The sequence below is a fragment of the Dysidea avara genome, chromosome 7 (assembly GCF_963678975.1).
Source record: "Dysidea avara chromosome 7, odDysAvar1.4, whole genome shotgun sequence".
Classification (NCBI taxonomy): Eukaryota; Metazoa; Porifera; class Demospongiae; order Dictyoceratida; family Dysideidae; genus Dysidea; species Dysidea avara.
Genome location: NC_089278.1, coordinates 29,593,546 through 29,606,409, shown reverse-complemented (window position 1 = coordinate 29,606,409; position 12,864 = coordinate 29,593,546). Strand labels below are relative to the sequence as shown.

At 34.0% G+C, this 12,864-nt stretch overlaps 1 protein-coding gene across 2 annotated transcripts in view; it reads left to right on the top strand.

Annotated features, from left to right (window-relative positions):
• LOC136261445 (uncharacterized) overlaps positions 1-11,409 on the top strand; it is a 39,782-nt gene extending 28,373 nt beyond the window's left edge. The window contains exons 2-7 of one of the 2 annotated variants that reach the window (XM_066055456.1): positions 1,579-1,949; positions 2,082-2,635; positions 3,965-4,020; positions 4,711-4,812; positions 6,535-6,872; positions 10,834-11,409. In XM_066055456.1, coding sequence (XP_065911528.1) covers positions 1,701-1,949; positions 2,082-2,635; positions 3,965-4,020; positions 4,711-4,812; positions 6,535-6,872; positions 10,834-11,220 — 1,686 coding nt within the window. In that variant the 5' untranslated portion in view covers positions 1,579-1,700 and the 3' untranslated portion in view covers positions 11,221-11,409. Of the gene's footprint in view, positions 1-1,511; positions 1,950-2,081; positions 2,636-3,964; positions 4,021-4,710; positions 4,813-6,534; positions 6,873-10,833 lie in introns of both variants that reach the window. The other variant, XM_066055455.1, reaches the window with a different exon arrangement.
• Positions 11,410-12,864: the final 1,455 nt, after the last annotated feature.

Genomic DNA, 12,864 nt, shown 5'->3' with positions numbered 1-12,864 from the left:
TCACCCAGCAGAGAGATCAGATGCAAACAAGTTATCCTGTAGGAAATAATTGGCAAATTGGCATTTAATTAATATAATATATATGTATATATGTGTGTACCACTTTCACACCTCAGATCAAAGGAAAGCCAGTACATATATATCACATGTTGCACTGACTCAAAATGTTAACGAGATATACGCAGTGCGTATAACTCGTCAAGGCTGTGCGTATATCTTGTTACACACTGCCTTAACGAGATATCTCGTTAACTTGAGACATTGCATACCTAATAGGTGTGCACACTATATCCAGAAATCCTCAGATTTCTTTGATGTTTTACTATTATGCTCTTCTCTTATATAAGGAATCAAGCAAGCTGCAATTATGGGATTGAATTCTGCCAAACAACCTGTGATAGTGGGATTCAATTTTAATACATTAGTTGTAGTTTGTTTTTTACTTTTGTAAATGTAGCAATTAAATTAACATAATTAACACTAGTCTCTTAAAATTGCTATATTAGCAATAATAAAATCAAACTAATGTTTGATGTATTAAAATTGAACCCCACAATCACAGTTTGTTTGGCAAAATGTAATCCCACAATCACAGCTTACTTGGTTCCCTATATAATAGAAGGGTATAGCAACTAAAGATATTGCCAAATAGGTGAGTCTATATGCTAAAGTAGAACATATTAGTTATACCATGGGCACTCGTGTTTTGCCTGTATATACGCTCTCGCCCTCGGGCCTGCGGCCCTTGGGCTTGTGCGTATATATCAGGCAAAGCACTCTTGCCCATGGTATAACTATTACATATATATATAATTTGTATAATTACTGATAAAATCAAAAATAGCTTATGTATTAAAAATCTGCTTTAAATCTTGATTATGATAAATCTTTTTTCTTCCTGTGGTAAAAAAAAGATAAGTTAAAAAAGCCCCAAATACATACAAAAAGAAGTGATATCTAATCAAAAACAGCCAAGCTGTAAAAAAAGAGTGCAGCTCCCATGGTGAAAAAGATGTGAAATCCAAGGTGGTGGCCAAGAAATGGCTGTGATGGTATGTTAATGATAAAAATTTTGATAACGACAATTCAGGTGAATTTGGTGCTGCTTGGTCGATGCACAAAATTCACCTGAATTGTCCTTATTAAATTTTTTACCATTAACCTACCATCACAGCCATTTCTTGGCTGACACCTTGGATTTCACATCTTTTTTTACCATGGCCTTTTTGGGGGCTGCACTCTTTTCTTACAGTTTGGCTGTTTTTGGTTAGATTACTTTATTTGTGTAAAACCCTATAAGCTCATATACTGTAGCTATAGTACATACCTCTGTGAACTTTATCTCTTTATGGTGCACATGCAAGTATGAAGTATACAATATTTCTTGGGCTTTCATGGATATATTAAAAAACAGCATCAAGGATTTAATATCATTGAAGTAATTGAGTTAAGTAATAGCTGCGTACATAGCTACTGTGTAATGTAGGTCTTTATTACAGTTTCATATTTAGGGTATAATAATTACTATGAGAGAGATAAATGACAATACAAGTATTGTTATGTTGGTTGACATAACAGTGGAAGACACAGAAGTGCCTGGTGCTGTCAACAATAGCACAGAGAGTACCAGTGCTGAGAGAAGTGACTTACATGATAACCACTTGCAAGTGCCAAATGATTCAACATTGCTAAATGATAAGATGGATGTTCACATGAATAATGAAACACTGCATAATTCCTTAAGAAGTTCAGCAAGAAATATTGAAGCTGAAGTTTTTATCATTACAGCTGTAAAGTGTAGATTAATGGCAACACTGATTGTTGTCATTTGTGTGATGATATTGTTATTTCTTGCTCCAATTGTCTGGTATAACACAGATCCACCAGGTGCAGAAACATATGTCACAGAAAGCGCTGTCTTTCATAATCTAGAAATTGCGAGTTGCATGGTGAGTACTTTACCAATGTGCATATTATTATTTACATGATTATGTCAGTCTTGTGCTGCTATAGTTACTGTACCATACATTACATTTGCCTTACTTGGTACATACATTCATTCTCTTCTGTGCATATATTAGGCTACTTGTCCAGAGCCTAATTCTACTTGGTTGATGGACTATTGTAACCTTACTGAATATCAAGATTGTGAATTGATTTCTACAGCTGTATTTGGTCTACACTCAATTTATCACTTAGGATTAAGCAGTGCTGCTTCACAGTGTAACACATCTGATGCTTTATCATTTTTCTGCAATGCAATACTTCTATTGTGTAATGGTAATAGTCCTTCAGTGGAGCTGACTGAAGAGTGTGAAGAAGTTCGAGATAACAAATGTGCTTCTGAGTGGAGAATAGTGGAGAGCATTTGTAACATAAGTGTTGTCAATTGTTCAAGTTATTCTGGAGATGGGAATGTGACATTCTCAAAAGCTCCAAATCAGGATTGCCCAACTGGTTTTGACCATTTTTGTGACTCTAACTCTATATGCTTACCAGTGTGTGGTGAAAAGATCATAGTAACTGAAGGCACTCCTATTTACTATGTCAACCGTGTAGCATATTCATGTGGAATACTTGGATTTATTGTTGGGATCATTGCTATCATTGTCTGTTACTACAATGCACATAAATTGTAAGTTTTACTACATGTTTATCTATTAAATAAAGATAACAGGGTCATGCTAACCAGCTATAGATCCACCCCCTTGCATGTAAAGTAAGGTTATAATAATTTGACTACATTACTTAATGTGTAAACTGTTAGTAATGAATAATGCGATGAAACTTAATTGTGACCCATCAAACCTCCTTGGTTCAATGTTCAATTAAGCATGTCAATTATGATAGACATGTAGGATTGTGAATTAATTTATTACATAGCTATGATTGAACATTGTACATGGGCTAGTGTACATAGGCTAGTATACATTATATCTAGGGCTAAAACAATCATTCAATAGTTCATTATTTGTTCTAAATCAAATGCAATTGTCAAGGAGAAAACATTTTGACTGCCTGGGAGACTCCTGTAAGCATTCGAGCATTAATCAGATGGCTGCAGGTTTGCGGTTGCCCATGTCCAGTCATGGATTTTTTTCTCTTTCTCCACCTTTTCAAACACAACACTTTAAACAGTCTGTGGGACCAGGTGTCTTACAGACTTTCAGCACTTGTGCTCTAAAGCCGTGATAAATAAATAATTAAATATTCAAAGCTGTGGGAGTACATTTGGCATTCTATTGGCATACTTTACAATGGTAATGCAATAGGCTTTAAATACGTTGCAAAATATTTCATCATTTTCTTATAAAATATGAGGCTTGCAGTAATTGTACCAGTGGATCAGCACAAATGAAGCAGTTTTATTTCCTACAAAAAGTGTAAGTGTAAGTGTTTATGAATAAAGTATATAAATTTAGTATTCATTCTTTTTAAAACTATTCATTTCATTAGTATTTAAAATGTTTGTTTTAGCCCTAATTATGCCAGAATACGTTCTGGTAGCTAAAGAGACCAGGTAGGATAATAGGATGATCTTCTGTTGGTTCTTGCAATATGTAGTTGCCAGAGAGAACATCATGAAGGCACATGCTTAAATATTGCTAGCATAAAATATGTACAAAGATCAGGATTCTCTAATGGACCTTAACCTAATAAACTGTCACCCAAGCATTAAGTGACTGCTCTATCAGAGTATCGCAACATTTAAAGGGATTGTTTAAAGCTTATATTTTGAGCTCCCAAAAAAAAAAACATATATACAGCAACTTGTTCTGTTTCATGAATCACTCCAGGAGACATTCAGGAATATACATGAACAAAAATGAATTGCAAAAATGGGTAATCTAAAAATCACTATGTACCCAAGCCTAATTGTACAATATTAACTATAGAGTATGCAGTAATTGTATATACTGTATTACATGTACACATTTGGGTTATATTTAATGTTTTTTTTTAGACTACAGTTTCCTCGGATATTCATTGTTTACAAAATTGTCATTTGGCAAATATTCTGTAAGTTGACTGACCATTATCATAACCACACACTTAGCGTAGAGCCAGTAGAGCATAGCTGCATATATATAACAATGGATGATTAAAGTTTCTGCCACCTCCACTTCCCACACACAACACACAGTGACACACTCAGCATTAACAATAACACACCCACACACAAATGTCCAAAATTCACTGTACTACTTACTACGCACACATATATACATTACACAACTAGAAACACACCCACACACTGACACACACACACACATGCACTTACACACACGCACACACACATACATACACACGCATACCCATGCACATACACGCACACACGCACGCACGCACACACACACACACACACACACACACACACACACATGCACTATGTACACATATGAATTTACTATAATAATAAGTAAACTACTGTCATGTGAACAAAGCATGTTCTAGTGATTTTGTAGACAATAATTATCATGATAATAGTGTAAGCATGTCATTATTATAATGTATTGGCATTGCTATCATTACAGCCATTTCTTGACTGCCACCTTTGGTTGTAATTTCAGAATATATTTTAACCCTGGCTTGCCACACAAATGGATTATAATTACTTTAGGGTACAGCTTTTAAAAAGTTTATACATCAACTATACTTTACTTGTATTGTGAATGCGTACAGTGTTTACTTGTGCATGCTTTATTGCAGTGGGTTTTGCCTTGCTACCTATTATTGTACCTTCATCGGAGTGCTCAGATCGCAACTATCTAAAGAGCATTAGAAAACGTGCCTACGTTTGTGAGATTCAAGGTGTGTGTCACAATATGATCTTATACATATATATATGTGTATATGTTATACTACAGATATCATGGTATTCGAAATATATACCAAAAGATATACAAACTTAGAAAAGATGCTATAGTGCGAGGCGAATCCTCGCACTATGGCACCCTTTCCTAAATATGTATATCTTTTGGTATATATTTTGAATACCATGATATCTGTAGTATAATATGTTAATACAACATCTCGTCTCCCACTTGGAAGCAGTAACAGTAATTTCTGATGTTTTTACACCATTATTAGTACTGGTAAGTAATTCCTTGTGATTAGCATGCTCAAGGAGTATGCACATGCATTGCAACCTGCAATGTTCTTGAAAATTGGTCCAACAATCCATAGCAACTGTTGCTAGGCAACAATATGTAAACCTGACCTAGTTACATGCTTTTTGGTGGTTGCTTAGCAACCATCGCTATGGTGTCAAGCGTTTCTACAATCAGTAGTGGTTAACTAGCAACGGTTGCTAGGCAACAATGTTGTTGCTAGGTAAAATGTATTGGTTACTATGGTAACAGTAGTTGTCAAGTCGGACATGCCTAACTGGTAAAACATCTAAACACTATCAAAACATTTTAGCCAATCAGATGCGTATATCAAATGTACAAGTGATATACTAATTCTATTGGTTAGTTTGCTGTAGTATATCAAAAATATACCACAAGCTGCTATTGGAGTTTTTCTACAGGACACGATATTGATGTTATATTAATATATATATATATAAATATATATCATACGTACTAGTAATAGCATGGGTAGCAGTGAAATTTGGGATAAATATACCACGAGTGTTGTATTGGAAATGGGGATAAATTTCACGAGGCGAAGCCGAGTGAAATTTACCATTTCCAATACAACAAGAGTGGTATTTATCCCAAATTTCACTGCTACCCATGCTATTCCCAGTTAATACCATACTCGCTGCATATACGCATGCTGTGCATTTTTTTTTTTTTTTTTTTTTAATGTTATTTAGACAGGGAGACAGCATCAGCAAAAGCTGTTTTTCAGCTGTGCCCTGAACAAGCATACAAAAACAATATAGGTACATATATACACACAATTAACTAAATATGACTTAAATTAGCGTTGCTATGTACGAAATTTGTCACTATGTACTAAACACGTGTCAACACTAATTGTTAACATAAATTCTAGCCAATGAAATTGCAATTACAACTTTTTCACTGCTACCAGTGAAATACGGGATAAATTTCACTGCTACTATTGAGACTTTTGTATGGGCAGTGAAACAGGTATGGTATTAAATAAAGAATTAACACCAAGCACTTCAAGACAATGAACACTCCAGAGCCATGGACACATTTCACCAATTTCCTCTACTGCAGTGATATATTATGTCGTTCCCAATACATGACAGCTAGAGTTTTTAATTATGAACCATGTACATGTACTGACTTGTTTAGAGTATCTGTTTTAAAATCATTTCAAAACACAACCCAAAAGATCAGATTAACACAGGCTGTGTAAATTCCATGCCAAACTGTATAGTAAAGCTAGGTAGCTATGCTCTGTAGAACTGTACTTATATAAATATTGACTGTCTGATGTGCTACACTACTTGTTTCCGTGTCAAATAATATGCTGCTAAATTACATAAAGTGACATGTGTATGAATTTGTCCAGCATATGCACAGGCCAGTTTTAATTAATAGTTCTTTGTAGGATTCATGTTGCAATTTTTGTACTCCTGTTTTGTGGGATTTTGGTGTTTTCATCTCCTTCACTTGTTCCTTGGTTTGACTTTTCCATTCACAATAAAAGTATGGATGGACTCATCATCATGTAGAAAGAAAATCCACATTACTGAAGTGGTGATTGTAATACTGTATGGATTATTGTCTCCAATAATTGCTGTGAGTGTAACAAAGCAAACACCTTCTGGAATAATGTGTCTCCCTCAATCAAATTCTGTTGAATTTTATGGATATCTATTACCAAATATTGCTCTATTTTGTATTGGTCTTGTGTTTATATTTACTTCATGGTGGATTCTTCTGAAAGTAAGTTGAAAGTAAAAAGTGTGAATTTGAGTGAATGTTAAGTGTATAGTATTGGAACATGCACACAAAAAAATTTATGTAATAGTGATACCATGGGCATGAGTGCTTTGCCTGGTATGTATGCATTTTCCCAAGGACCGCAGACCCCAGGATAAGTGTATATATACCATTCAAAGCACGAGTGCTGATGGTATAACTAATATGAGCCACATGGGTTAATCACCTACAAGTGTGGGAAACTGCTGGCATGTTTCATGAGTGAATTTATATTGGGCTTGTGAATTTTGATAGTGGGTACTGAAAACCACATAAGAATAATGACAAGGCTTTTCTGTGCTAAGAGTTGAAATGTACACACAACAACACGAGTATACGAAATGTTCAATTGTGGGTTTATACAGTGAGCAAGGAGACACAGAACCTCAAAACACGATTTAATAATGATGCCAGCTATTCACTATAATTATGAGTATGTTATAGCTGAGTATGTTATGAGTATGTTAAATAGAATACCACTTCACCTCCAAATGCTTGGGGACTATATATAATGGCAAAAAGAGATAAAAAAGGACATCAAAGAAATCTGAGGATTTCTTCGAATAAATTAACATGACAATTATATGCACATCTAACTGTGCAATATCTTGAGTTAATAAGATATATGCACTGTTTAGACCCCTATTTTAGTGATTACTAGTTTCTAATCCAGTCTTTCTATTTATTATGATGCAGGCGGGAGGGTATTACAATTAGGCCATTATATTATTAATTGCAAATTCTCCTTCTTTCCTCCCATAAATGTTATTAACATTAGTTTTAGTTGCAATCATTCTCTATCGAGCTAGCAGGATTTCAGTTGATTTGAAAAACAGTCGAAAATAGAATTCACTGCAGCAATTTACCAAGGAAACAACACAACAGTACTCCTGTTGCACTGTAGCATTAATTAAAAATAGGCATGCGTCTATTATGCCGGCATAATTTCGGGAATAATAGGTACTGAAAAACATTGGGGAATAGTCCAGAATAATCGGATGAATTCTAAGAATAATTGGTACAAAATTATACGTTTTTGTTGTGATGCAGTGCAAAAATCTTTTAGATTTACTATCAAAACAGTGCAAGCATAAAAACAGTCAAAACGATCGAGATACTCTAATAGAGCAGTCACTTACTCTAATAGAGCAGTCAACTTTGAGTCCATAATTCTAATAGAGCAGTCACTTGTTTAAAAACCCTAACAAAATACTAATTTGGCACACATATTTGGGAATAATTTGAGAATAATAGGTAAACTTAGGAATAAATTTGAGCATAATAGGTGAATAAAAAAAGAAGTGCCAGAAAGAATAATAGGAAGATTTTGGAGCATAATAGCTAATTAAAAACGTCATTGATGGCAGTTTGTTCTTCTGAGCATGCACAGAGTAAATAATGGCTTACCATTATGAAAGTTTGAAAACGTTTGTACAACAAAGCTAAAAGAACCGCTTTACAATCTGATTGGGTTGCTTATCGTAAATTAAAGAATTCTATAAATTCAAAAGTGAGAGCAGCACACAATAACTTTTACAGCAGATTATTTAATAACTCCTTCAGTGGAAATCGTCAACAATTTTGGAAGTACATCAGAGCCAAAAAACAAGATAAACATGATATTCCAACATTACTTATAGGTGACCAAACAATCCATCATGCAAAAGACAAAGCAAATGTTTTGAATAATCACTTTAAATCTGTGTTTACAAAGGAAAACTTGTTAACAATACCTACTATGGATAGTAATATTGAAGTACCCAACATGCCTGATATATCTGTCTCACAATTTGGAATACATAAGTTACTTATAACACTTGATACATATAAAGCTAGTGGTCCAAACTGTATATATCCCCTTACATCTTGAAGTATTGCGCAGATGAAATAACACCGATATTACACATAATTTTCAATCATTCTCTGTCAACTAACTCATTGCCATCTGATTGGTTAAAAGCCAATATATGTCCAGTATTCAAGAAAGGTAACCACACTAGTGTTAGTAATTATCGCCCCATATCTTTGACCTCCATTAATTTTGTGCAAAGGTTATGGAACACATTATATATCATTCCATCATCAACCATCTAAACAAAAACAACATATTAATTGAAAATCAACAAGGGTTCAGATCTAATCATTCATGCATAACTTAACTAATTACTCTTACAGAAGATATATCCTTTGCTCTAGACCATCAAAAACAAATAGATATCATCCTAATAGATTTTTCTAAAGCATTCGATACAGTACCACACCAATGCTTATTGACCCTAAGATATTATGGAATTAATGGCAGTACTTATAACTGGATCCATCTTCACTATATCTTACCAACCTCATCCACCACAGCATACCAAAACAGCTATTTCTCAAGAACAATAAACGACTGGAACATACTACCAACTGATACAATTGAAATTGCAGATACTGCTCTATTTATGACTAGACTCCAATCATATTATTGTACCTAATGTATTTATGTTTATGTAATTCCTGAGCACACCGCCAGGGCTGACTGCTCAGTAAACAATAATAATAATAATAATAGCCTAACAAGGATGCGGGCGGTGGATGAGAAACTAATAATCATCAAATAGGGGCCTTTCAGTGCATATAATTATCTTGTTAACTTTCCTGAATCAGTGCAATATGTGACTGGATTTGCAAAACAGTACTTTTCCACACATTGTACATACCAGGAAACAAAATTAATGATGTACCACTTTACTCCTTATACTGATTAACTTGCTCTTAGTATCAAAATACAGTCAGGTACTGTAGCTGTACTCATGGAATATTTCAGACAATTATTTATTATGCAATGATACAAAAGGTGTGAAGCTTCAAAGTTCAAAAAATGGGCCAAATTTTGTGGTACTTTTTCACAAATCCGGTCACATATGTGATATATATGCAGTGGCTTTCCTTTGATCTGAGCTTAGTGTGAAAATGGTACATCATGTATTATAAAACACAGATTAAACAAAGCCTGTTTACTTTTGTTGAAGGGAAGCCATTTACTGTAATCATACAATTGAACCATGATTCATGATAACAATACATAGCTTGATCTATTTGGTTTTGAAGTCCTTGTATTCACAGGCTTTTAAGCCTTCTCACAGGTCCCTAGTGGGATGGCATTTACAGAATAGAATAAATATCACTATCAGTGCATGTTTTCTTGTGCATGCCATTGTTCCTTTATCAAATAGTTAACTATACAGTATCAAAACACTTTCGTAATCCTTTACATCTACCTAATATTTGTACATAGAACAATGTAACTCACATATGCACACAGATATAATTATGCGAGCTTTAAATTCTATACTTTACTGCCTATATTTGTAGATTCACTGGTCACGTTATACTGTTATATCAAAATAGCACACGGGATGTTTGCATTAGCTTGTTTGCATAATCATTTCAGTCGTTTCAATCTACATATAAGCTGACTATACATAATATATGCGTGTGTAACAAAAATGCTGACATATAGAAGGCTTAAGCCACTTTGAATGATCAAATTACTTTTATTATTGTGCTACAATGTACATTATTAGGATTTTGACTGTTTTATAAGTGTATATTGTGCAAAACTGCTAAATACGTATATCTTTAATCCATACACAACTACAGTGTACATTTTGCCTGTACTATTGAACATTGTCCATGATTTGCTTTAGGTTTAACCTTGTAGTTTGCTATAGCCAACAAACAACTATAATACTAAGCTATTACTTCTTTTTTTACAAACACATTTCTGTAGTCTATATACCCACAAGTCCTCTATATTTACACCCCGGTACTGCTGTACCATTATAATATTGTTGTTAACTAAATAAAATATTATTTACCAAATAAATGATACTGGTATTATTGTCAATAGTTGTAATTTTTCAATCATTTTTTTACTTAGAAGCATCACTCAAGGTCAAACAATATCAACTTTGCTAAAATATTCTGTGTGACCTCAGGCTGGTCTGTTGCTGAAATTAAATTGAGTCTCTTGTTCGGCTATTATGTATTAGTAATGTTGTCATATTTTAGTGCACGTATGGTGCTCTTGATGAGTAAAGATGAGTTAGTTGCTGATACTGACAAGTTTGTAGCCTGTTCACTAGGAGGTGCCAGAGAGTATTGTGAGAAATATAAACTGGAAGCTACAAAGTCACTGAACGCTCCACTTGCTTTACTTGCTATTGCTGTCTTGTTATACTCAATGATCAGTTTCACCCATCTGATATATGTGATACGTTTCCAGACTGTGAGGGAAGCCATTAGAAAGACCTGCAATAAGCACTGAAACATATATAGTAGCAAGAGTACATAATAATAATAATAATAATAATAATGTACACATGCAGTACTCTTGATAGTTTTTACAGTTTCTGTTTATATATGTACATAATTTTGATTATTGTGAATGCATGCATATGCATAATATTATATACATGCTATCAACTTCACTTTAGTAAGCTGTATGATATGTACAAATGGCACATATAGTTGAGTATCTGATGGTGGATTTGACATGATACAATTGAAGTAAATGCACATGCCCCAATCCTAATAAAATTCTTTTTATAATTATATAGCTAAGCCAGAGGGGGTTGTGGGGAGATTTCTCCATGCCCCTTCTAAATGCTATTTCTCTGTGCGTGCTCAGTATTGTAATATAGCTCTATGCATAGAAAGCTGGTACTTGAAATGGGCAGAAACAATTCAGATACTCTAATAGTATCTAATAGTACAGTTATTATAAGCTTGTTTAATTTATTTACTACTCAGCAAGACCTCTGAAATCAATAGTTTTGATATGATGCAGAACTACATCCTCTTACGACTACTTAGCCTCAAATGATATAAAAAGCTCCACTGCTTGAAGTTTCTTAGTTTACTAGAGTGGTATATCCCCAGTATATGGAACAGTTAATTGTTTGTTATTTTAGTAGTTTGTCAGTAAACCCGCATTCACTGATGTTTTACTGAGAGTTTAAAACTTAGTAAAACAATTATGTTCCATATACTTAAAGTTACTGACATTTTACTATCAGTACAACTACAGTAAGCAGCTTAACAAATTAGTAAACTAAGAACCTTCAAGCAGTGCTCATTGTAAAATCGAGGGTATGACATTATTATACATATAAATTGTGAAACTTCACACCTGGGTGTGCCTCTCTCCCAGGATCCACCCGTGTATTTGTAATACATAATTGTATTCAGTGAATTACCAGACTAAGACAATGTTGTATATAGTATATTTCATTGCTCCTCATTAGCAGTTTATCATTAATATTTTGAATGGTGTTGTATTGAATGTTTACTAAAATAATTATGCTTTTGTTTAGCTATGTGTTTAGTAGTTAATTGTACTTTATCAGTTCTTTTTATCATTATTATTATTAATGCTTTACAGTGACCAACACTGAAGGTCTGACAGCAACTTGTGCTGCAGCCTTAGGATTACCTAACCTATAGTTACAAGGACTCAGACTTAAACAATGAGTTACATCTTACTGGTTGTTGTTAATTATGATGTTCTGCTCAGTTTCATTATCAGCTTTATTACAAGTGCATAGCAGCTCCAAGAAAGAAAAGTATAATATATAGGCTCTCCAAAGTGAAACTTTTTGCGTCAGCTCATAGGTTGCAGTGGCGGATTTAGGGGGGTTTCAAGGTTTCCACGGAAACACCCTTTGAAAAATGATCGCGTAACAATTAAATGTTTCAATTATTGCAGCGTGCGCCTCGATCGAGATACTCTAATAGAGCAGTCAACGTAATTATTAAAGCAGTGTGTAGCAAGGTATTTTATGTATTATCGATAGGCTGTGACCTTTTTTTTTGGTCTCACCTTACCAAACCAGACATAAAAATAACAATAATAACAATAACAAGACAATGTAGCTAGTGCAAACTTTTGCGTATCTCATGTCAGTGTATA